Source organism: Cucurbita maxima, unplaced genomic scaffold, assembly GCF_002738345.1.
Source record: "Cucurbita maxima cultivar Rimu unplaced genomic scaffold, Cmax_1.0 Cma_Scf00001, whole genome shotgun sequence".
Taxonomy (NCBI): Eukaryota; Viridiplantae; Streptophyta; class Magnoliopsida; order Cucurbitales; family Cucurbitaceae; genus Cucurbita; species Cucurbita maxima.
This window is the reverse complement of record NW_019272017.1, coordinates 4,813,182-4,838,521: the sequence shown is the minus strand read 5'-3', so window position 1 is coordinate 4,838,521 and position 25,340 is coordinate 4,813,182. Positions and strand designations below refer to the sequence as shown.

Here is a 25,340-nt window from a genome sequence, read left to right as displayed (position 1 = left end):
TCCTCCCACTATTATCAAATTCAAATTGACCCAACTTGAAAGCTCAGAAATTCAGATCTTCATCTCTCATATGTTATTAGAGAGAAAAATAATCAATTTCTTGATATTTTACAAACGCAAGAAAGTCCTAAAAATTGAAAATAATATTAAGAATATGCGCATATAAACATATCAGGAAAATGATTTTGGAGTGACATGAAGGCCCATTCAAACCTGAAAAGCCCATAAGGAAATATCATCAGCATAGTGACGGAGGCGACGAATCTCTCATTCCGACGACTACCCGCCACCACTTCTTTCTCATATTCCCCAAATCCCATTTCAGATTCTCCATTGATTTTTGGCTTCAACTTCGACACACTTCTCTCTACGCTGGCCTCTCTCTTCTCTCTTTCACTTTACTGCTCTCAATTCGACGAAAATTCACGCTGGAAACATCGCCCTTCCTGCTCAATCACCATCACCATCAACGCGATATGGTATCCCCTGAAACCACCAATTGGCTCTTTGATTATGCGTTAATCGATGATATTCCTGTTCCTGATGATGCCAATTTCTCTGCACCTACTGCCGGTTTCTCTTGGTCCATGCAACCCTTCAACGCCTCCTCCGATGTCAGGTTTTATTTCTCTCTCATTTTCTTCGATTTTCCTGTTCTATCCGTTTGACAATCATATATTGCTCCGTTGAACCATACTGGCCTTTTACTTGGATTGTTATGTGTGTGAAAGTTCCTTCGAGTCTGCATGTACGGACTTCTAGTTGTGATCTAGGATTCGACTGTGCTGGGATTTGAGATGGTCGTTTGATTTCATCTTTAGCTCGAAAGTAGTCGCGGCAACTTTTTCTTTATAAAAGAACTTGATTGGGACTTGAAACTTGACCTTGCTTCTTCGAATTTGGTAATCAGAAGATTTGTGTCTACATCTCCAACTTTCCTTTACTATCTAAATTTAGTAACTAATTTACCATGTAAGGAGAAACAGGATCACATGTTTGAGAATATCTGAGATTTATATCTAGTTTCTTCATGTTCTTGGCTTTCTAGTCGAAGCTTGTAGGTTGTAAATTTAAATGGGTAGGTTTAAAATCTGCAGTATAAATTACTTATTTCATTTCATCCAATAAAAAATTTCCCCCTTCAAGTGTTGTTCCAATTCATTCTCCCCCTTTAACTAGGGGAGTAGTCGGCACCCTTAAATTAATCATTTACTGAAGCTTAAATAACAAATAATAACCTGAAAATATGATCATATTAAATAAACGCCTTAAAATATAATTAGTTCAGTTAAAAGAAACTGCGTGTGATCTTCATTTTAATCTTTTGAAATGTAGTTTTCTCTTAGTCTGTACTCTTTTCATGTTAGACATTCAGTTCTTTATTAATTTCTTTCACTTTGGAGACTTTTATACCTATTATATGAATACTTCGACGAAAGATAATTTGATCAAGTAAAGGGTCTGTCTTATTTAACCAGCCTAAGCATGAACTTGTAATTTACATGTCTTTCAAGACTTCATTTCCTCAGGTTTATTTCTCAAATTGCTTGACTAGCATCTATAAATTAATGGAAGATGTTGAGACCTGTTTTTAACTTAACTTTTTGCTTGTTTGAATCGTTGTTGTTTTTAATTTATTTCAACATTAACATTTCTACTATGTTAACGGAGACAGTGCCAATGTACTCATACAGTTTTTCCTGTGTTTGTGCCTCCAGTCTTTGATATGGAACAGAGATTTAATCCTTTGGTTACTGTCTTTGGACAGTATTTATTTTTGAAATATGTCATTGCATTTAATATTTTTTTAAACAAAGAACTCTCTTTCTCTCTCGTCTGCAAATTTTCCTGTCATATATTCTCATCCTCTCTGTCTTTTTAATTTTACCATTTCATTAAATTTTGCCTTTTCATGGTGGTGGTTGGTAGGGGGATATCATTTTTGCGTTTACTCATTAAACTTTTTGCTACATCTTTTACTAGTGCGGAAATTGAAGGATCATTGTTGGAATCAGATGGCCTGAAGGAGCCTGGTTCAAAGAAGAGGTAAATACCAACCTCTTGGCTCTTGATGATTCTTTGATTGCTAGTTAGTTTCCCTGCTTTTCTGTAATCCAATTTCTCAGTGTATTTTTCATATTCTTGAGCCTCCAAGATTAGACATAGCATCATGATAGAAAAAAGGGGAAATGAACATGTCGAGCCTCCAATTTCTCAGTGTATTTTTCATTTGCTAGTTAGTTTCGTTCTTCCAGTGTTTTTCTCTTCTCTTTCGTTTCAATTTCTTTATATTTCTTCCTATTTGCCAAAAACCAGCCATTCTCTTTTTTTATTTACTTATAAAATAATAAAAATAAGGTTTTGGAAAATTTTCCCTATGTGGAAACACAATCGAAGATCAAAGAATCTCGGCACATTTTGACTCCCTAAACTCAGCAAATGAAGCTGAGAGGCAGACTAAGATTTCCTTTGGGTTAGGGGAGGAGAGGCCGTTTCCAGCTCTTACTGTCTGGTTGCTATTCTTAGAAGTCCGGTAAAAGAAAGAACTATTTGCAAGCTGTTAAGATATCTTCTTTTAGGGGAAAATTTCATATAGCAATTGAATTTAACTTTTCACTCAATTACATTACATTATTAGAGTTGAAGGAATCTATATGGATGGTTGTAACGATACATATAGAACAAGTATGTTTTCTTGAACAAATTACTGAACCTCCTATTCCTCCCCGTCCCAAAGGGGAGTGAAAAGGAGAATAAATAACGAGCAATCAAATAAAACGCTGCAGGGTCAGAACTGAATCAAGTTGTGCATCTAGCTCAAAAGCATGTAGGGAAAAGCTGCGAAGGGACAGATTAAATGACAAGTAATCCTCCTCTTTGTTTCTCTCTCTCACACTTGCTTGATAATGCATATGCATGTACCGAGAAGCATATGTTTTATTTCTATAAGGAATGAGCATATGAAACTTGACAGATTTTTGGAATTGGGTGCTACTCTGGAGCCTGGAAGGGCACTGAAGACCGACAAGGCTGCCATTTTGATTGATGCTGTTCGAATGGTCACTCAGTTACGCAGTGAAGCCCAGATGTTGAAGGACTCAAATACAAGCCTACTCGAGAAGATTAAAGATTTGAAGGTAGGTCTTGTACAATTATCTGACCGAGAAGAAACTTACTCTAATCTCTTAGTATAATCTCCAAGTATTTCCATTACATTAGTAAATTCCACTTGAAAGAATCTTGCATACTGCAACATTAGTGAGGCGAGGATTTTTATTTGCGGACTTATAAGACTTCAAATTTTCACTTTTCCCACTTTTTTAGGCTGAGAAGAATGAGCTTCGTGATGAGAAGCATAGGCTAAAACTGGAGAAGGAGAAGTTGGAGCAGCAACTAAAAGCCACGAATTCACAACCTGGCTTCATGCCTCCAGCCATCCCTGCAACTTTTGCAGCACAAGGCCAAGCACCTGGAAACAAGTTGGTTCCATTCATTGGCTACCCAGGAGTTGCCATGTGGCAGTTCATGCCACCTGCAGCTGTTGACACCTCGCAAGATCACGTACTTCGACCCCCTGTTGCATAATTAGGCAGCCAGAAAACTACCAGGGTGGTTTGGGATTGCATATTTTGACCCAAACATTTGTACTGATTCTACCTTTGTTCTTGACACTTACTTCAAAACTTCGTATTAACTGGTGGATAATATGGTGGAATCATTGATCTTGACTGTATTTGCAACTTGTAGACTATTTATGGAATCAATGCTGGTTTTTACATGTAAAAATGTGAATAAGTTAATCCAGCATATGAATGTTCATGAGAAGAATAGGCATAACAACGTGATGTTTGCCTGCATTACAGCCAGAGAGACTGAATTTCCTCTTCTTTTTCTTCCCTCTTGAATATCATCCGCTGGCCCATTCTCAAGTACAGAAACATTTTGCGGGATCTTTCCTCCAAAATGATAAAAAGTTCATTTCAATCGTCTTAATTGTGATTGGGGGATTTTTAGATAAATCACGATATAGTAGGTCCATAGAAAGTAATTGAAACCAGACAAAGAAATATCTGTTTGCTAAGGTTCTACCCAGCGGAGCAACATTATCCGGTTATTGCTGGAACTTTGATGGACAATTAGCTTCTCAGTTCCCTCCTGTTTTCTCTCATCAGATGGCCACCGATCTTCTCAAATTTCCTTTCCAAATCACCGAAGCTGCTATTTCTTCCCCATTCCCCAATCTACTCCCCACCAAAAAAATTTCCCCTCTTCTAACGTTTCCGGCTTCTCAGGTTTTCCCAATTCACCATTTCCAGGTCTCCTTCTATCCTCATGCAACTCACAAATTAAAAAGAATCCGTTCTACAGTTCATTCCTCTCTGTCTTCTTCAACCCCACCCACCTCAAAAGAAGAAGCCATTTCTCAGGCCAAAACCTGCCTCTGTACCACACTCCAAAAGCCCCTCAACAACATTAGATTTCCCGGCAGGATCGTCAAGAAAGCAAAGCAACCCAGATTCCGTGTCGAGATTCCGGTCATTGATGAATCGCCCAGGTCTCTAACTGAGCTCGCTTTTGAGATGTTTGGGGACCTACCCATTAAGATAAAAGGTTCCCCTGTTAAAATTTTACTCCTCTGGCCAAGCCCCATCTTGGCTGATGCTGCCAGTAAAGCCTTTCTTTCTTGTTCTTCAGACCAAATTGAACAAATAGACATTTCCTCAATGGATGGGTTAGATGCCAGAGTTTCGAATTCTAGCGTTGTGGCAGTGTTTTTGGGGCCGGAATCTTCTCAAATTCGAACTATAAAGAGTATTACTGATCTTTTGTATCCCAATCCAGTGGTGATTTTCAGCCCCAAATGGGCATTTGAGGAGGAGAGTGAATTTGGTGACTTAAGTGGATTTGTTGGGTCTTTTGATGTCATTTATTCCTTCATGGGGTTGGAAGTTCAAGGGATTTTGAACAAGAGAAAAGGGGTGATTTTCAAGTGTGTGAGAAATGGGGTTTTGAGTGGTGAGCTATGGAATGTGCTTGTCGAAGAGGAAGGAGGAGAACTGAAGGCGGTTTCGAAGTTCAAGGCGAGGCCATCGATCACAGAAGTCGAGAATGTGTTGTACAATTTGATGGCCATGAATTCACCCATCACCAAGTCTGCAAAGTTCTTGAAGGACTTGGTGTCAAATGTAACTGGGAAAAAGTAAGTTTTGTTAAACTACTGTGTTCTGATTTCATGTCATTGTCTTACAAATCACCTGTTTGCCTTTAGATCTGATCTACACTGAATGTATTTGCTTTTCAATCTTGTAACATGACAAAACTACATAAATCTACAAAAATTTGGAAATGGTATATGGATTTTATGTGTATAAGGAAACAAAAAGTTAATAGCATTGAAAGAGGGGAATAGAGAAAAGAATGAATAGCAAGGAGGATCCGAAAGTAAGAGGTGCGACGTCATCGATACTCGGTATCAAAGTACTTAGTAATCATATAGTTGGAGAAAATTTCTTCCCAACCTAGGAAGCTTGTATGTGGCAGCTCTTGATAAATTTATCAGAGAAGTTGATATACTTTGTCCACAATGGGCGGAGCTGTGGAAAGGCTATCTCAAGCCATGGTTTTGCTCGGCCATTGAAGTGGACAACTCCCGCAGTTTCTGCATCGACCAAACTTGTATTCTCTTGATACCCTAGGCCTAGCATATGCCAAAATGGATCGATGATATGAACGTGACCATGAAATGCTATCAATCCTGGAGGTAAAGTCCCAAGCTGCCATAAACTTAGGTCTGATTTCAAGTTCTGTATATGAAACAGTTTCCGTTCAGCCAAAATATGTTGGAAATATAGGATAAACAATGTAGCACAAACTATGGAGTCAATTTTGATTCATTATTGAATTGAGCCTACCTGTTCCAACCAGTGGTGATATGTGAGGCTTATGTTAGTCTTTTTCCAGGCCTCAAGATCAAAGATGTTCATCCCATAAGCCCATGCACATTCATTAGGATTGAAATTTGCTGCTATTAAAGGATGGGAGAAGTTCAAATAGTTCTTTAATCGCTTCGACATTACAAATTTATCTTCTCCTGTACATGTTTCCACTGCTCCATTAACCTTCCCATTCATTTTGATGTCCCATAAAGGTGAAAGATCAGTTTGAATCACAATGTCGTCGTCCAAGAATACGACCTTCTCTAGACTTGGGAACAACTGCATAGAGAATGTGCCGTTCATGAGCATTCACATAGTAAAATATAAAAGATAGGTCGTATAGGAGTTTTGATAGAATACTTTCTTGACATTTTCCAAGAAAATATGGAAGAAATCCGCTTTCAGAAAGACGATGAGGGTGTTGAATGAATTCCTTTACCTCTGGTAAGTGGATACGAATGTGATTCATCACGGAATTATATTTAGGACTCAGTGCCTGCAACTTTGCTGCAATGATATTAGGTTTTTCGGTCCCATTTGCAACAATGGCAGAGGACCCTCCCCTGAACTGTGACCGGACCTTCTGATCTTTCTCTATTGCTTCCAGAACTGGGACTTTCCCCTTTGTGAACCAGTCAAAATGATGCAATGCCTTAACCTCAATAATTGCAGGTGACAAAGAGTGAAGGGAAAACCATGCTTGCATAGGGAAGTAAGCATTTCTGTCGGTGATTATATGGAGAACAACTTTCTGTGCGCATAAAGCGTTGTGAACGAGGGATTTGGCAACGACAGATGCAGCAAGCACATTGTCAGTAGCTAGGACAAAGTGAAAGTAGGAATTGTCAACGAGGGCTGGCACAAGTTCAGCTGAAGGAAGCTGGAGGCGAGCAGCTGCATTGGTTGAGTGCTCATTAGCAAGCCTGAGGGCAAGGCAATGCAGCTGCTTCGGTATGCTGCTAGATGCTATATGCCTGTACAAGTATTCTTGGATTTTGGCAGTTCTGGTTCTTTGTTCCATAAGTCTGACCTGCAAAATACACGATAAATTCACATTAACACCTCTATGATAATGAAACCTACAAAACATTAATATTTTAGCTCAAATTTCTGACAGTGGTGATTTGTTTCTTAAATGATTGCCATAACTCCCTTGATCTTGGAGTAAAAACTCTTGAACTCTGTTTCACTCAATTATCCTCACACACATAACACCAACAGAATTGGAGTTTCTGGGTAAAGGGTATGTTTCAAGAGGTTGAAGGATAACAAACAATCATAAACTTTGAGATGAGAGATCATAACCATTTCTCTGAGTTTGAGGGCAAAAGTTTCTGCATCTGGTTTGCTTTCCTTGATCTCAGACATAAAGTCTTCTAAAGTCTGTGGGATATTGTCTAATCTTCCTTGAAGTTCATCTTTTCTCATGGGTTTATCCAATATTTGATACATGACATCTGGAACCTGAACCAAAAACAAACAAAATATAGAAAGTTCATTAACAGTGCCTATATAGACGTTGAATTATGCCTTCACGGCAGAGGTTTGGAGATTACTTCTGATTCCAATCTTCTCCCCAAAAGCTTTGGGACTAATTTTTCCCCCAGACAACCTACCATAAGATCAAGAAGTTTAAACTATTAGAAGCTGCCATACTTTTAGAGAGAGAGAGAGAGAGAGAGAGAGAAGTTGAGAATGAATGTACCTAGAGTAGAACACTTGCTTTCTCCATCGATTGTATCAACTGCTGTCAACACGAACACAAACCGGAGAAGGAAGGTGAAGAATAGAAGCAAATAGATAAGTGTTCTATATGAAGCCCACCTTGATGCAACCTTCACTTTGATGTACTCTCTAACACCTTTGCCTGGAAGCACTGTGACATGCCTCAAACTTGGTGATATATGAAGCTGCATTATTTTCTAACAGAAGAAAGCAAGCGCTATGGTGAAAAACACAAATACAAACAGCAAAGCGACGCGAAATCCAGATCTGATCCTAGAAAAGCTAGCCAGGTTAGAAGAGTTCTTCCTTGAGACAGTTATTTCATTTGACAATCTCCCAAAGAATAGATATGCTGTTTTTTATGGTGTTTAAGGTTTCTATATCTTACCTAACCTTGCTTAGCATTTGGGCTAGATGTTTCTGCTTTCTTCTGTCTGTTCTTTTTTTTTTTCTTTTCCAATTCAAAGGAGGGAGAGGGGGTTGTTAAGAAGAAAGAGACATGGGACTGATAAGAAGCCATGTTTGTTTTACTGGTTTCTTTTTGTTTTCATGAAGGGAAATTCAGAAAGAATATAATAATATTACTTCAAACTTTCTTTAGAGGGGAAAAAGAAAAGAACTTCAAATGAGAAACAGAGATGGGGAGGGTCTGGTGTTTGTGTAACGGTCCAAGTCCACCGTTAGTAGATGTTGTCCTCCTTGAGTTTTTTTTTTCAGGCTTCCCGTCAAGGTTTTTAAAACGTGTTTGCTAGGGAGAGGTTTCCACACCCTTGTAAAGAATGCTTCGTTCTTCTCCCCAACCGATGTGGAATCTCACAGTTTGGCTTCACTGTGTATTTGCATGACGTTTACAGATTAGTCTACAAAGAGTTTAGCATTATGAAAGAACATGGCTTCTGAATAGAAAAGGACTTCTCCCCCCTCTCATCTGAAGTTTGGTTGGTCTTTGGCTGTTGGAGTGAAAATGCAGAAACCTTCTTGTTTTCCTTCTGTTGCATGTTTGCCCTGTGATTAAGTTAATTCAAGCTATCACACTCTCTTAAGTTCTCCCTAATCAAACCAATACTCATGATAATCTCCATTAAATTTCTCTTGAAAAGTGATTGATCATTCCATGTTCTGATAATCACTTGGGAAACTTCAGATTGGATTGTTGCTATCATCAATATCCTTTCTCAACCATGCTTATTATTATTGAACTTATTTGAGAAGAACGAGTGCCAGCGATGACACTAGTTTCGAAGAGGGATGGGTTGTGAAATCTCACATTGAATGGAAAAGGGGAACAAAGCATTCTTTATAAGGGTGTAAAAATCTCTCTCTAGCCTATGCATTTTTAAAATCTTGAAAGAAAGCCCGAATGGAAAAGTTCAAAAAGAACCATATCTGTTAGAGTAGACTTGAGTTGTAACGCTTAGAAAGAGAGTAAAAGGCAAATTATTTTTACAAATTCACAGTAAATACTCTTCCTCCTTGATTTGTATTGAAGCTTTTTTTCTTTTTAATCTACTTTGTACTGCGTGTGTGGATTGAATTAGTATCTACATAACTGGATCAACAAACTTTCCATTTGAATGAACTTTTATGAAACGAATATTGGGAAATGTGAAAATTTTGGAGCTAATGCAAGCTTCGTTAATGGTGTATGATTGAACCAAAAGACATCAATCATACAATATACTTCAATGAAGATGTAAAGAAAAGGTTGTCAAAATTATCAAAAGATGTTTCAATTCATACTACATTGAAGAAGAATGAAGTTTGACTGTTATAAATTTTGTTATTGTGATAACTTTTTATTTAGAGTAATTTAAGGTTACAATTACATAATGGTTAATTATGGCCATTAAGTATGAATGTTAAACTCTTTAAATTCATTTTGAGGCTATATAAAGCCATATATGCTGTATTCCACGAGTTTAACATTCATACTTAAGAACCATAATTAGTCATTATGTAATTGTAACCTTAAATTACTCTAAATAAAAAGTTATCACGCTCTAAATTGTAACCCATCCAAAATTTATAACAATCAAACTTCATTCTTCTTAAATGTGTCATGAATTGAAACATTTTTTTGATAATTTTGACAACTTTTTCTTCACATCTTCATTGAAGTATATTATATGATTGATGTCTTTTGGTTTATATCAGTGTTTGTTTTTGTTTTTGTTGCCATAAAGGAAATGGTAATCCCAAGTTGAGAGTAGGTATGAAGTCTTTATCCACATGTATATGTGTGACATAGATAGTCTAACATAAATACTAATGATGTCATATTTGAAGTTTTTGTTAATGAAATTTTGATGTTCATCATCTTTCTAGTGTCCTGCTTAAATTGAGATGAAAAATATAATTCGAGATGATTTTTTTTCCTTGTCGAGCTTAACAATTTCCAAATTCTAATATACATTCACAAGGCTGAGATCTATGAATGGTCAAACAGACACCAGCTAAAATTTGAAGAACACAGAAACACAAAAATTAACTAGAACAGTCATTTGTACTATCCAATAAATTCAAAAGATTGAATTGAGTTGAAGAATTAACGATGGAATGTTTTAATGCCAAGAAATAACTCAGCAGAAAAACAGATCCATTACAATCGGTAAACAAATTTCTCTGTTGAACTCTAATTCAATAAAAAGGGTTAAGCCACAGAAATCAAGCACCAGTCTCGAGGCCGTCTCTTACCGATTGCAAGGATGGATTTGGTTTCTTCGGGGAGCAAGAAGACTTGAAGGCCTGTATTTGAGACTCGCACTTAAGCGATTGCCGTTGTTTTCCTGCAAACATTTCTTGAGAGCTTCAACGTCACATGGTGATAGAATTCTTCGACACAACCCTAGATTTTTGCGTTTCGCCGTCCATCGAGTTCCAACGAGCAAGTGGAGAAATTTGATGAAAAGACGCGAATTAAATTCAAACAAAATAACCATAAGAAAGTCAATTGAATGTGTGGAAGAGAGGAAATCCAATTAAACACACTCCATGCGCAGCTGATTGAGTGCCGCTGCTCGAGCCTTGAACTAAAGAAATGTACCCCAAAATTGAAAAGAAATGTACCCCAAAATTTTCAATTTTTTGAATCTTAAACCGAATAAACCGATTTTCTAACAATAACCGGACCGAACCAAGGTTCCTTGGTATTGAAAGGGCATATTATAAAATATATTTAAAATTATTTTTTAGGTAAAAATATATTATCATCTATATTTCAGTATAATTTTCTAAAAATATTAATTTTAATGGATTATTTAAAATTATCTATATTATCATCTAGATTCATTAATATCAATATCAACAACTAAAAAGATTAAAAAAAAAAAAAAAAAAAAAAACACCAATCAGCCCGAGAGCTAAAAATAAGAATAAAACAAAAATATATTATCAGTATAATTTTCTAAAAATCTTAATTTTAATGGATTATTTAAAATTATTTATATTATCATCTAGATTCATTAATATCAATATCAACAACTAAAAAGATTAAAAAAAAAAAAAAAAAAAAAAACACCAATCAGCCCGAGAGCTAAAAATAAGAATAAAACAAAAATATATTATCAGTATAATTTTCTAAAAATCTTAATTTTAATGGATTATTTAAAATTATTTATATTATCATCTAGATTCATTAATATCAATATCAACAACTAAAAAGATTAAAAAAAAAAAAAAAAAAAAAAAAACCAATCAGCCCGAGAGCTAAAAATAAGAATAAAACAAAAATATATTATCAGTATAATTTTCTAAAAATCTTAATTTTAATGGATTATTTAAAATTATTTATATTATCATCTAGATTCATTAATATCAATATCAACAACTAAAAAGATTAAAAAAAAAAAAAAAAAAAAAAAAACCAATCAGCCCGAGAGCTAAAAATAAGAATAAAACAAAAANAAAAAAAAAAAAAAATAAAAAAAAAAAAAAAAAAAAAAAACACCAATCAGCCCGAGAGCTAAAAATAAGAATAAAACAAAAAAACAAATGCAACTGACACCGACGTGCTGGCCTTCAACAATCGAGATCCAATGCTTGCTGTCTTTAAAATCCAATTTCTAACATTAGCCAAAAGCGAATAAAAACGCTCGACTCCACATTCTCTCAAAATTGATTTCAACTCGATCTTTAATTGGTTTAAAAATTATTGACGACGATATTAGACAGATTAAACAATATTTATTAATATCAAAGGTTGATACTAAACGGTGGGTGGTAAGTATGTTGATCCAAAGTTACTTTAAATTTTATTTTAAGAATAATATTATGTATTAATAATTTATTCGGATAATATATTATTAATATATTAACAAACATTAATGTATCACTAATTTATCGATTTAACATTATAATATCAATACAATCACTAAACAACTTCAAATTTAACAACTCAATTCAGTCTCTAAATACCCTTTCGAGTCATTTTTAAAAATTTTATAAATCTTTTCCCAAAAGATTTTAGAACAAAAATCACAATTCTCTTAACACGTGTCAAATTCATTGATAGTGCAAGTGAACATTCCGGCGCACGTGCCTGGGACTCGCTCGCCAGCTCACCCAACCCGTTTGCTGTTTCGGGATTCCCTCCGGCCGAAAGCAAATCTTCAGGAACAAATGTTCATCACGCAGTGGTAGATTTCAAAGGCAGCATCTACAGGGCCATGCCCCTTCCCATTCCAATCCTAAGCCCAATCTTTTATTCCAACCCCCAAAATCCTTTCAATCTCTGCAAGATCTACAACTTCTCTTCTTCACTCTCTGCTCCGTGGAGCCGCCGGAGCGTTCTGGAACGAAGGTGATCCACCCATGGAGTCCATTCTGGCGCGAGCGCTCGAGTACACTCTTAAGTACTGGTTGAAATCTTTCTCTCGAGACCAGTTCAAATTGCAGGGCCGGACCGCGCAGCTCTCCAATTTGGGTGAGTTCTCTCTAACTCGTTTGCTAATTTCTTCAATTTCACTAGTTACTAACTCTAACNTTCATTGGTTTTTTTTTTTTTTTTTTTTTTTTTTTTTTTTTTTTTTTTTTTTTTTTTTTTTTTTTTTTTTTTTTTTTTTTTTTTTTACTTTCTATTTTTTAATTTTGTTAGATATCAATGGAGACGCTTTGCATTCCAGTATGGGGTTACCGCCGGCGCTAAATGTCACGACGGCGAGGGTTGGAAAGTTGGAGATTATGGTATGTGGCTAAATGCTCAGAATTCCCCCTTCCTTGCCCTAGATGATGGGTGACTACTGTTTGGTGGCTAAGAGGAATTAATCGATTATTCTTCTTTGATGTTGATCTATGTGAAGTATAAAATTATAGTTTAATGATGCATGTCAGTTAGTTTTTAGTTCCCGGATTTATAGCAGTGGAGAGGAAAATGAGATTTCGGCTGGTCTTTGCAGCAGTCTATGTTTTGCATACTCTGATTGTTTCCCTAAATGAGTTATCTTCCTGTGATCCTGTAGTTACCTTCGCTGAGTAATGTACAAGTGGAGCCAGTCGTTGTGCAAATAGATAGATTGGATTTAGTTTTAGAGGAGAATCCAGATGCAGATGTGGGTAGAAGCACGAGTAGGTAATTCAACTGCCTCTCTTCGTCTCTATGCCCCTCCCCCAGCTCCTCGCATCTTACCATTTTCTGAGTTTTATGTATTAACCTTCGAAGGATGCATTTTCTTATCACATTTAGTTAGAACTGAGGCTCTGCTTTTCCAACTTGCAGTAATCAGACTTCCAACCCCGTGAAGGGTGGTGGTTATGGATTTGCCGATAAGGTAAGACACTCTTGTCAGATTAAAATGCTAAAGTTATCTTAGATCTATGTAATTGTTGACTAACTGCAAATGATTTGCTTGATTCATTCTCATTTTAACGAAATTTGTGGGCTGTGTATAAGAAGTTGACTTTAGATATGGGCAAATTTCACCCCATTACATGCAATCTTCTGAAAATAGATCAGTATTGGGCCTGTGGTTTTTTATTTATGAATCAGTGGACTTTTTCCGCCTGTCAGTCTATTTCTATGTTCTTCCTCTGATTTTAGTTTCCTCAATGATATGGTATCTTCATTATGTTTCTATTGGGTTAAGCAGCGACAAAGAAGATCATTTACTTGCTCAATAATATTTGTTCTTTTATCCAATAAAACAAAAGGATGTTAGATCCTGCAAATTTTTTAGTTTTTGATGCCAATAGTTCCACCATCTCCCTCTTTTTCATTTACATTCCACGTTCATATACATCTATATTGTTGAGCTGTTCATATACATTAATATTGTTGAGCTGTTCATATATAATAGATTGCAGATGGAATGACATTAGAGGTTCGTACGGTCAATCTGCTACTTGAAACTGGTGGTGGATCACGACATCAAGGAGGAGCAACCTGGTGAGTTCTTGCTTATTCGCTGTTTAGTTTCTCTTTGTCTCTTCTTTCACTCTCATCTTCCCTGCCCTCTCTTTTTACTAAAGATAAGATAGCTATACACTTGTGAACTTTCACATATATGGTTTCTATTCAGTGTATGTGCATACAGTGTAAAAGATGACCATCCAGAAAATTAATTTATCAGCTATAGTTCAATCTATGATTTATGACTTCAATGAAGAGAATATTGTATTTTAAATTATTTGTTTTCTCCTTTGTTGCTGTTATTTTATTTATTAATTTTCCTGATACAACACAGAATATATCATTATGGGAAAATATGTACAAGTGAAATAGGAGTTTTTTTTTTTTTCTGCTATAGGATCATTGAAGTAATATATGTTATGTATTAAAGCCAAAATTTAGGTGTAACTCTTGCTAAATCCTGCATAAATGATTAATCCAAGAGGAGGTGTAGGTGTCCACCCAAGAGCAGAAGGCCCAATTGAAAAGGTCGTTGGATATTTGAAAAAGAAGTTCCACGCATCATTATTAATGAGAGTACGNGGGGGGGGGGGGGGGGGGGGGGGGGGGGGGGGGGGGGGGGGGGGGGGGGGGGGGGGGGGGGGGGGGGGGGGGGGGGGGGGGGGGGGGGGGGGGGGGGGGGGGGGGGGGGGGGGGGGGGGGGGGGGGGGGGGGGGGGGGGGGGGGGGAGGAAGCTTTTAGAATGACTTCCAATTGATTACCTAGAAAAAGGAACGATGGAAAGATTCCTTAGAGAGAGAGAGACGAGGTTCAGTAGTCCCAACAAACTTAATGAGAAGATATGGAAGTCAGTTTAGTCCCCCACAAAAACGAACTAGATCGAGATATCTTGAATTTTGAACTTGAACCTCAAAGTGGAGGAGGAGATTATTGAATTTGAAAGGTGGATGTAATGACCTGGCTACTAAGACAAAGACTAAACAGTTACTACATGCATGTCATGACCCACTTTGTGAAATATTTATCTTAGAAGGTTCAACTTTGTTTAAAACCTTTTATTGGGAATTGAGAGGAAAGCTTCAAAATCATGAAAACGTAACTTTATCATAAATAAGAGGCTTCAAACATCCAACAAAAATTGAGTCGTCTTTACAAAAGTAAATATACTCCTTGAGAGGAGACATGCAAAACAAAACATGATCTAAAGATGCGAAAGCTACAATCCATCCCTCTACCCCATGGCTTTGTAACTAGCAACATCAACTGCATTGAATGCCTCTGTTTTTACCGAAAAAAAAAAACATTTTGGAAAAGAAGAGAAAACAGAAACTTAAGGATAAACACTTACACGCAGGAAAAAATGCACATTCCAATTAAGATAAATGTCCAGAAAGAAATGATTATCAAAAAGTTTAGAGGGTAAACACCATGAAGACACCTTTAAACGAGTTGAATCAAGGTGATTGAACCAGATGACGCTGGAGTTCTGAAAAATCCTCTGGTTTCTTTCCGTCCATAATTTTGATAGCAAAGCTTTGATAACATTGGTCCGTAAGATTTTAGTGTTTGATGCCAAGGATGGTGCGATTAAAATAGATGTAATGTTGTCCTTGAAATGTTGGAGAAGACACAAAGGGATTGAAAAAAGGATAAAATCTTGAACCAAAAAGCCTGAGAATAAGAACATTAAAAAATATATGGTTCAAAGAATCCCCAGCGAGGTTGCATAAGACACAAACTGATGGCATAAGACAATGGGAAGAGAGCTTCCTTTGTAAAATCTCTGGAGTTTATTTTATGATTAAAGTAAGAAGGAAGCTTTTGACCGAGGACACAAAGAACTACTTACCTTTTTAGGTTCAAGAGTCAAAATATGTAACCTGATTTTGAAGAAGGATCTGGTCTTTGGTTGTCAACTTCCAAGTTCCCAAATTGCAGTTTAAAGAGCTGAGGCTAATGACCTTACTCGAACAGGATTGTTTTTATTGGTTGTATAACTACATCCTTGTGTTTTAAAGATGACAGTTCAAAGAGCTGAGGCTGTGGTATGCATGTGACTATTAGCAGCACATGGAGGATTGGAGGTGTCGGCCAATTTTCACTTATTTATCCACACACCTTTTAGAATCTAATCCTCTCACATGACCACACCTAAAGAAAGGAAATTGGAAAAATGATGCCATACACCGACCACAAAATACTATGCCTGCCTACTGCTTGTGTCATGCAATTAAATGAAAACCCAGAGTCAGTAATATAGTCCACAAAGCTTTCAGTTAATGTTATGTTTTTTAGCTTCAAATCTGCTGACCATTGTGTTACTTCTTAGCTCTCATGTTATTTACCGTTTTTTTCTTCCCTCCTTTTTGTAGGGCCTCACCCTTGGCATCTATCACTATACGCAACCTTTTGCTATACACTACAAATGAAAATTGGCAGGTAGATTATTGACATCTGGTGTGACTGATATTTTTAGTCACGGTACATATTTTCTAACAAATTTTCCACCATAGGTGGTCAATCTTAAGGAAGCCCGTGATTTCTCTGCAAATAAGAAATTTATATATGTATTCAAGGTAATTCTAGCTTCCCTGATTGGTTTATTTGGCTTAATTTTTTATTATTTTGAGAAAGAAACTACATTTTCATCAAACGTATGAAAAGGTACAAAAGAATGTCTCTAGTTTGTGTTGATAAAAAAAATCAGAATAATGCTAATTTTAGTTAATTTTTGGTGTACACTTTACCCTTTTTTTGTAATTACTTTTAATAGCTAATTACAACCATGCAATGTTATGGAAGTCTAAAAGTGGCCTTTAAATTTCTCTGAAGGAAGCAAAGAGTAAGTCTTGAGGAACTATGAGGTAGAACCTTTTAGATAAAAAGCGTTGATGAGAATCATGTATAGATTACGTACTCAAACAACAAGATTACATAAAAGTTCAAAAAAAAAAAAAAAAACAAAGAATAGAATTACGTCCATTCCCAACATCATCATTATTCACACTTGAATCTACCTACTTTTAGTTTTTGGTTTCATTTCTCAAACCTTTATGGTAAATTGTTAATGAGCTAAATTACCAACTTTTAGTGTATGCATTAAGCCTGCATTAAGCAGATGAGTGAGTGAATTCTAATACTTTTTAAGAATATGACAAATTGGTACATTCATTCTAGTAATTTCACAATGTATTTGAACTCAAAGCCTCAATGTATTCTTTTGGAAATGTAAGACTCATCTATAAGACATGTTAGCTTCTTATTATCCAAAGAAGCCGTAAAACGAAGGCTACAGATGAAAGTTTCACTCTAAAGTGAGCCTAAAGAAGCCTCAAACACCTGTTAAAACACTGGTTCATCATTTGTATGGAATGTGTGTTTGATTGTTGGCCTGGTCTCTCTGTGCATGCTTCAAATTTCAGTCTAACATAAAATGGTGTTTTGTTTAGTGACTCATACAGTTAAATTCTTCTTGATACTAGAAACTTGAATGGGAATCTTTGTCAATTGATCTTCTGCCTCATCCGGATATGTTCGCTGATGCTAATTTGGCTCGTGCTCAAGAGGGAGCTAATGGCAGGGATGATGATGGTGCTAAACGTGTTTTTTTTGGTGGAGAGCGATTTATTGAAGGGATATCTGGTGAAGCTAATGTAATACAAATTTGATGTTTCATTTTTATTCTTGATGAACTTGTCTTTATGGTGAAAATCTTGGAGAACAGCATAAAGAGTCATGAGGGTTTTGTGTTACTGATGCACTTTATTTTATAAACATGAACAGATAACATTGCAAAGGACCGAACTAAACAGTCCACTGGGTCTTGAGGTGAATTTACATATTACAGAAGCTGTGTGCCCAGCCTTAAGTGAACCAGGTTATTAAATTGTATGGTTTTAGATCAGTTGTTCACCATGTGAACAAGCTGTTGTATGATGGTGATCTATTATCATGCTGATGGGATGTATTTATGGCATCAACAGGACTTCGTGCCTTTCTTCGCTTTTTGACAGGGTTATATGTTTGTTTAAATAGAGGAGATGTGGATCCAAAAGCTCAGCAGGTTTTAGTTTTCTCTACTCTTCTGAATGTACTTTTCAATTTGAAATGGGAAAGTCTCACACGTCTCTCTCTCTTTCTTGTTTTCTTTGGCAGAGGTCAACAGAAGCAGCCGGACGTTCTTTAGTTTCTATTATTGTAGACCATATATTTTTGTGTGTGAAAGACCCTGGTTCGTACTTTCATCCTTAAAACTAACTTCTTCCTCTTTGGATTACATGAGCTTCAATATTATATTCAGTGTAGATAGGATTATATTCTATTTATTAAAAGGACTGAATCCATTGGGTCAGTGCTGACCAATCCAATAGTTTCCTTGTTCTGAACATTAGTAACGAGAAGTTAAGTTTTGAAACCTTAAGTCAACTCTTTAGTGTGTTCAAGATAGATATTCTCTTTCTTAATATGAAACCATGTTTGATGAGCGGATGAATGTAGAGTAGGGGTGAAAAGCCTCGATCCAAGCAATGTAATTTTCCAAATAGGAAGATGTTGAGAGGTCATAATGATTTACTGGTTTGAACAATTTGGCCAAAGACACCACAAAAAAAGCAATATGATTCTGCCCTCATGACAGAGTTAATACTCTGGATCAGATTCGTAGAAGGTTGCCTTGGTAGGACTGCAATGGTTGTATTCTTTGTAGGGAAGCAGTTGAGGACGTTGACCATCTTTTGTGAACTTATGATCTCGCTTGGTCAGTTTGGAATCTTTTTTTTTTTCTTTCAGTCCTTTGATCTTAGCTTGACCCATCCTAGAGATTGTAGCTCCACGTTAGAGGAATTTGTGCTATTCTATGATGCCTTTGGGGTGAGATGAACTCTAGAGTTTTTAAAGGGGTTGAGAGGTCTTGTTAGGTGATTTTTGCAATTACCTTTTAGACCTGATTTTTCTTGATTGTATTCATTTTTCTAATTAAGTTTGCCTCCTTTTGAGGGTTGGTTTTTCTGTATGCTTCTTGTATTCATTCACCTTTTTCTCCACGAAAGTAGGATTTCTCATTAAATAAAAGATTCTACAAATAGAGAATGAGTCTTCTTTTTCCAGAAGAAACAAATTTTTGTTGTTGTTGTTTCTCTCTAACCAAAATGCCCACAAAAAGGTTTTGATGAAGTTAATCACAAAGTTTTAGCTACGGATCTTAAAGAATGCCCTCCATAGGTAAAGGAAAAAAAGAAAAAGAAAAAAAAAAGGAAACATTTGGTGTTGGCAGGAAAAGCAATGAACCAATTGAAGAAAGCCTGCCAAGCTTGCCAATATTGAGAGGCTGTGGGCAGCTGATAAAAAGGCGTTCTTGATTTTTTTTATTTCTTAGTTTGCACCTAGTATACACCAGCTAGAGGATGCATTCTACTTATGATTCCATTAATGAAAATAAAAAGGGACTGGGGGGATGAAAAATATCCAGGTAAGAAATTTTATTCCAGAAGGGGAAAGGGAGGGCAAATGGTAGGAGAGAGGGAAAGAGAGGGATTGGGGGGATGAAAAAGAGAGGAAAGAGAAAGGAGGAGAGAATAAATAAAAAATTTGGTTCTATTTTTTGCCACATCAAGATTGAAAAGCATTATTCACATTAATTATTCCCTCATTAGCATACAAAAATAATAATAAAAAAAATGGCATGTCATCTCTCTGTAATGATAGCTAAAATTTTGAAATTATTTGTGAAAGCTCATGGATGAAAAAGGTATTTGTTGTAAAAGAAAAAGAAGAAAAAAAAGTGCTTATTCGAGGAAAATGATTGGATTTCATGATAGTTTGGTTGATTTGGCATGTTGATATTTAACTTTATTAGTTTCTGAACGTTATAGCAAGTTCATAATTGTTTAGTAGGAGCACCGATAACTCGTTATTTTTTACTTTGTTTTTCATTTCAATTTCTTATAACCCATTGCTTTACTTACAGAGTTTCAGCTCGAATTTTTGATGCAGTCATTATTCTTTTCTCGGGTAATGTTCCATACTCTTGCTGCTTTTAATTGCAATGATTTTTCTAACTTGGCTTGGTGGGGATTAGGAAGCACGGGCACTCTTTTATATATTGTCCAACGTGCTTGAAGGGTAAGACATAGATGTGTTCGAACATGTTTCATACTTGTGTTTGATGCATGCAGAAAGTATCCTATGTTATTTTTATTTTTTAAATTTCAGATACATTAAGGGCACAAATGGGACATGTATGGGTCCGGACGCATGGATGAGAAAATAATAAAAAAAACATTTAACCCAGCCTATTACTATGCCCATTTCCCAACCCCATCACTTATCTTATTATGTTTAGAACTAAAGTTTAACACAACCCTAAGAAACCCATCTGGAAGTTGGAAAGAAATTGTGAAGGGTAGTCTACGCTACTCATTACTATGCTACTTCCTTTTTTTATTTTTTATTTTTTATTTTTTCTTTTTAAGTAACACAACGTGCTTGATCTATTTTGAAGTATTAAATATATCAAAATATACACATGTATTCTTTTAAGAAAGGTATCGCAACATGTTTGTCTTTTTTAGAAATTGATGTGTCGTCGAATCAGTGCCCCGACCCTTGTGCTTCAGTGGGTGCAGGCTTCTATCCGCCCTTTTGTATTCCCCTTTGTTAATAAAATTTCATCGCTAAAGAAAAGAGTAATATTTTGTAGAAGACTTTAAAGTCCTGATGTTAATTAACAATTTTCTTCTTTAAACACCACCACCACCACCACTTTTGTTATGTCGTGAATTAATCTTGTAGCTTTTGTAGTCCATTTTTCTTTTAATGATTTAATGACTATCTAAATTGCTCATTAGGATACATTCACTTCATCTCTCTTTCTCTTTCTTTCTCTCATTCCTCAATGTGGTTGCTTTTTATTGCAGGCTAGTGTTAGCGATGGACAAAATGACAATAACTTGACGAGAGTCATGATTGGTGGACTTTTCTTGAGGTAGTTCAATTTTTCATTTATATTGATTATCGATTTTTATATTCTTGACAACAGTTTGTTGAATACAGTTGTAGCTAGTTATTTTTAATTTAACTAATTGATAGTGTTCAGTGTTGAGGGGTACTAGTAATGTGCTATTTGACCTAAAATTGATCTTGTCTGTATGTATGGAGTTGATTCTTCTTTTTGGATATTTATTTTCTTAGGGATACTTTTTCACGCCCTCCATGCACGTTAGTACAACCAGCAATGCGGGCTGTTACAGATGACTTTTTACATGTTCCAGAATTTGGTAACGTCTGGCAGGCCTTTTGTATAATTTCAAGAAATCATTCTTGGTTCTTTAGCTTTATAGGCATTTATTACTTGAGATTTGAAATTTCTTTTGTCAAATGCAAATGATGATGACTTCTTTGTTGGACAGCTAAAAACTTCTGCCCACCAATATATCCCTTCAAAGACAAGCAGTGGGAATTAAGTGGAAGTGTTCCTTTATTGTGCCTTCACTCTGTGCAGTTCAAACCTTCTCCAGTCCCCCCATCTTTTGCTACCCAAACAGTCATCCACTGCCAACCTCTCACAGTATGTAAAATATTCTTAAAATGAATATTCTAGTTACTTGAACATATTTGAAACCATTATTTTCCTTGTTTTTTTCTTTGGCACTTTTCCAGATTCATCTTCAGGAAAAATCATGTTTGAGGATATCATCTTTCCTAGCTGATGGAATAGTTGTGAATCCTGGTTCTGTTTTGCCAGATTTCTCCATAAATTCTATTTTACTTTCACTTAAGGAGCTAGATGTTACTGTTCCAATAGACGTGGCAAAATCTACTAATTATCATAGCAGCTGGGTTGGTACCTCTCAAAGCTCTTTTGATGGAGCTCGTCTTCATATTAAGAATATGCAATTTTCTGAGTCACCTTCTCTAAAGCTTAGACTTCTGAACTTGGAAAAAGATCCTGCTTGCTTCCTTCTCTGGGAAGGTCAACCAATTGATGCTAGCCAGAAAAAATGGGCCACTAGCGTGTCTCAGGTTAGTTTATCGTTAGAAACATACAACAAAGTGATTGGATCCAAGAGTTCTGATGCTATTTTAGCCTCGTTGAGATGTGTGGAGCTGACAGACGTTTCCATTGAAGTAGCTATGGCAACTGCAGATGGAAAAATATTAACAGTTCTTCCTCCTCCTGGGGGTTTTGTGAGAGTTGGGGTTTCCTGTCAACAGTATCTATCTAACACGTCAGTCGATCAATTATTTTTTGTTCTAGATCTTTATGCATACTTTGGTAGAGTTACTGAAAAGATAGCCCTTGTTGGAAAGAAAAATCGACCAAAAGAAAGTAGGAGTAACTTATTGGCTGGAAAGCTTGTGGATAAGGTTCCAAGTGATACTGCTGTTAGTTTATTGGTCAAGAACATTCAACTTAGATTTCTGGAGTCTTCTTCCACAATTGTTGGGGAACTGCCTCTTGTTCAATTTATTGGCAATGATATGTTCATTAAAGTTGCTCACAGAACGCTTGGTGGTGCTGTTGCTATTTCATCCACTGTAAAGTGGGATAATGTTGAAGTGGATTGTGTAGACACCGAAGGAAATATTGCATATGACAATGGAACCGTTTCAACATCAATTGAAAATGGTTCTTTTGTAAATGGGAACGGATTATCACAACTAAGAGCAATTCTTTGGGTACATAACAAAGGGGATAGATTTACAACCCCGTTTCTCGATGTTAGCATAGTGCATGTGATTCCTTTAAATGAGCGAGACATGGAGTGCCATAGTTTGAATGTGTCAGCTTGTGTTGCTGGAGTGCGCCTAAGTGGAGGAATGAACTATGCTGAAGCGTTGCTGCATCGATTTGGAATTCTTGGCCCTGATGGTGGCCCAGGAAAGGGTCTGATGAGAGGTCTGGAGAATCTTCGGGCAGGGCCACTTGCAAAACTTTTCAAAACTTCGCCACTTCTTGCGGGCAGTTTAGAAGGTACAGGAAATTAAAATATGCTGGCTCTTTTAGATATATATAGTTTCGTGCACGCTAATTACATTATTAGACTTAAAGAATGCATGTTATCTTCTATTCTCATCACAGAAGTTTTTTTGTCATCTGTCTCCCTTAGATTCTTTAGAAACAAAATTTACAATCCTCAAGTTTCAATTTTTGATGTGGAATTTCAGGAGATGGGAAAGAAAGTACTGTATTGCAATTAGGAAAGCCAGATGATGTGGACGTTTCCATAGAACTCAAAAATTGGTTATTTGCGCTTGAAGGTGAACAAGAAATGTCAGAAAGGTGGTGGTTTTATAATCCTAATAATGCAGGCAGAGAAGAGAGGTGTTGGCACACTTCTTTCCAGAGCTTCCGAGTGAAAGCACATAGTAGACCGAAGGAACTACTAAATGGCAAAGGAAGATCATTTGGAGCTCAACAGTATCCCGTGGAGTTAGTGATAGTAAGCACCCTCTTCCCCCCAAAACGAATAATTAAATAGTAAATAGATAAATTAACTGACTAATTAACAAATTGCAATCCTTTTCCCCGGTGGTTCTGATTTTAGTGAACCGTTCTTTTTTGGTCTTTCTCCATGTTTGTGGTTTAAGTCACATATCAAACGCATGAGCTTGAAATGTTCGAGTGAAATTCAGGTCAGCGTTGAGGGACTGCAAACATTGAAGCCTCAGATTCAAAAGAACACCCATCATACTGTTTCTCTCCCCAATGGGGTGAATGAAACGGTTGAGCCACTTGGAGGGATAAATCTTGAAGCTCGCTTGGTGGTATCTGAGGATAACGTTGATGATGAGATGGCCAACTGGATTATGGAAAACTTGAAGTTCTCTGTCAAGCATCCGGTATTTGACAATCATTTTTCCTGATGTTGAACATAATCCGTTTAGTTTAGGAACGTTTTCACACAATGTTTTTCCATGATAGATTGAGGCTGTTGTTACAAAGAACGAACTGCAACATCTTGCCTTACTATTCAAGTCAGAAGTTGATTCGATGGGTCGAATTGCTGCTGGAGTTCTTCGGCTGCTAAAGCTGGAGAGTTCTATTGGTCTAACCACCTTGGATCAGCTAAGTAACCTTGGTATGTCAATTTGCAAAGTGATGAGTCTTAACGCCATGATTTCTAGGCTTTTTAAAAGTTTCTCTGTTTCTGTTGCAATCAAAGGCTATTAACCATACGATTCCTTGATTCCCTGTGCTTCATTTCGTTTGATTTTTTAAAACTTATTAGGAGAGTATCCACTAAGGTAACACATTAGTTACGTTTCAAATTTCAATATTGACACTTAGACTCCAATCTGGTTTTGTGCACATCAACTACTCATTCTAGAGTTCTTTTGAGGTCTAAACGAACATTTACTAGTTGATGCTTAACTGCAGGAAGTGAAAGCATTGATAAGATCTTCACCCCAGAAAAGCTTAGCAGCAGGGGAAGTAGTGCAGCCAGTTTTGGATTCTCCCCATCGACATATTTGATTGGGGAAAGCCCACGACCAACCATAGAATCTACAGTGACATCTCTGGAGCAGGCTGTTCTCGATTCCCAATCTAAATGCACCTCTCTCATGACTGAACTCAGCAGTTCAGATTCGTTGGTACATGTTGCAACTATTAAGCAACTCTACGAGAAATTTGATAGCATGCAAACATTACTGTCGAGATTGCGGAATCAAATCTGATTTGCATCTGCTGTCGTCTCATTTTGCCATTGCTCACGCAATTAGAGGTCCCTTGGGCCGAGGTTGTTATTCCTACTTTCAGGTGCAAGCTACCAGGAAGTGACCAATATTTGGCAACTCCTGGAACCTGCAGTGGCCCTGCTCATCTCCCTTCAAACTCACAGGTCAATTCAAGAATTGTGTATTTCAAGATAAAAAAGAGGTCATTTCCCAATCATATATAGTTCACCATTCTTTCTCCCGCATAAATACATATATAGATACATATAAATATATAGATATAGAAATGCAAGTTGAGTGTGTAGTATAGCTCCGAAGAAGTAAAACCTTTCATTTTTGTAGACTTGAATTCTTCGTGGAAATATGATAAGTTTTGTACATGATTTTACTGTGAAAGATATATATGATGCTCCATTTTGTAGAAAATTAGATGCTTCACTTGATTAATGATTTTGGCTTCCATACTAAAATTTTGTTTTGTAACATTGTATTGTCCGTTGGTTGAGTAACTAGTTGGTGTCCTAGATGCTTGTTGTGCAAAATTTGGGATTTGTTCATACAATTCATTACCTACTTGTATGTATCCTCTTGGTTTCACTGGATAAAATCCTTCTAATTGGCTTTAAGACCAAGTTTTCTTTTTCATTTGACTTGAGGTT

General features: G+C 36.5%; 4 protein-coding genes across 4 annotated transcripts; 3 read left to right on the top strand and 1 right to left on the bottom strand.

Annotated features, from left to right (window-relative positions):
• The first annotated feature begins 219 nt into the window (after positions 1-219).
• On the top strand, positions 220-3,778 carry LOC111478488 (transcription factor ILR3-like). The gene is made up of 5 exons (XM_023122772.1): positions 220-619; positions 1,984-2,046; positions 2,787-2,864; positions 2,975-3,137; positions 3,325-3,778. The coding sequence occupies exons 1-5, from the start codon at positions 477-479 to the stop codon at positions 3,583-3,585; spliced, it is 708 nt and encodes a 235-aa protein (XP_022978540.1). The 5' UTR covers positions 220-476; the 3' UTR covers positions 3,586-3,778.
• Positions 3,779-3,867: 89 nt separating this feature from the next.
• On the top strand, positions 3,868-5,347 carry LOC111478479. Its single transcript, XM_023122759.1, has one exon. It carries the CDS (start codon positions 4,173-4,175, stop codon positions 5,202-5,204), a length of 1,032 nt encoding a protein of 343 aa, XP_022978527.1. The 5' UTR covers positions 3,868-4,172; the 3' UTR covers positions 5,205-5,347.
• Positions 5,348-5,449: 102 nt separating this feature from the next.
• Positions 5,450-8,281, bottom strand: LOC111478469 (probable galacturonosyltransferase 12). The gene is made up of 6 exons (XM_023122748.1): positions 7,642-8,281; positions 7,493-7,548; positions 7,242-7,400; positions 6,376-6,966; positions 5,913-6,215; positions 5,450-5,804 (listed from the first exon to the last, which is right to left on the bottom strand). Exons 1-6 carry the CDS (start codon positions 7,850-7,852, stop codon positions 5,520-5,522), a joined length of 1,605 nt encoding a protein of 534 aa, XP_022978516.1. The 5' UTR covers positions 7,853-8,281; the 3' UTR covers positions 5,450-5,519.
• A 3,974-nt stretch (positions 8,282-12,255) lies between these two features.
• On the top strand, positions 12,256-25,107 carry LOC111477917. Its single transcript, XM_023121916.1, has 20 exons — positions 12,256-12,582; positions 12,754-12,842; positions 13,118-13,227; positions 13,375-13,426; positions 13,952-14,040; positions 16,377-16,443; positions 16,518-16,580; positions 17,487-17,657; positions 17,788-17,881; positions 17,988-18,067; positions 18,160-18,235; positions 19,970-20,013; positions 20,919-20,986; positions 21,193-21,278; positions 21,411-21,568; positions 21,661-22,975; positions 23,170-23,444; positions 23,638-23,844; positions 23,927-24,083; positions 24,383-25,107. The coding sequence occupies exons 1-20, from the start codon at positions 12,471-12,473 to the stop codon at positions 24,679-24,681; spliced, it is 3,612 nt and encodes a 1,203-aa protein (XP_022977684.1). The 5' UTR covers positions 12,256-12,470; the 3' UTR covers positions 24,682-25,107.
• Positions 25,108-25,340: the final 233 nt, after the last annotated feature.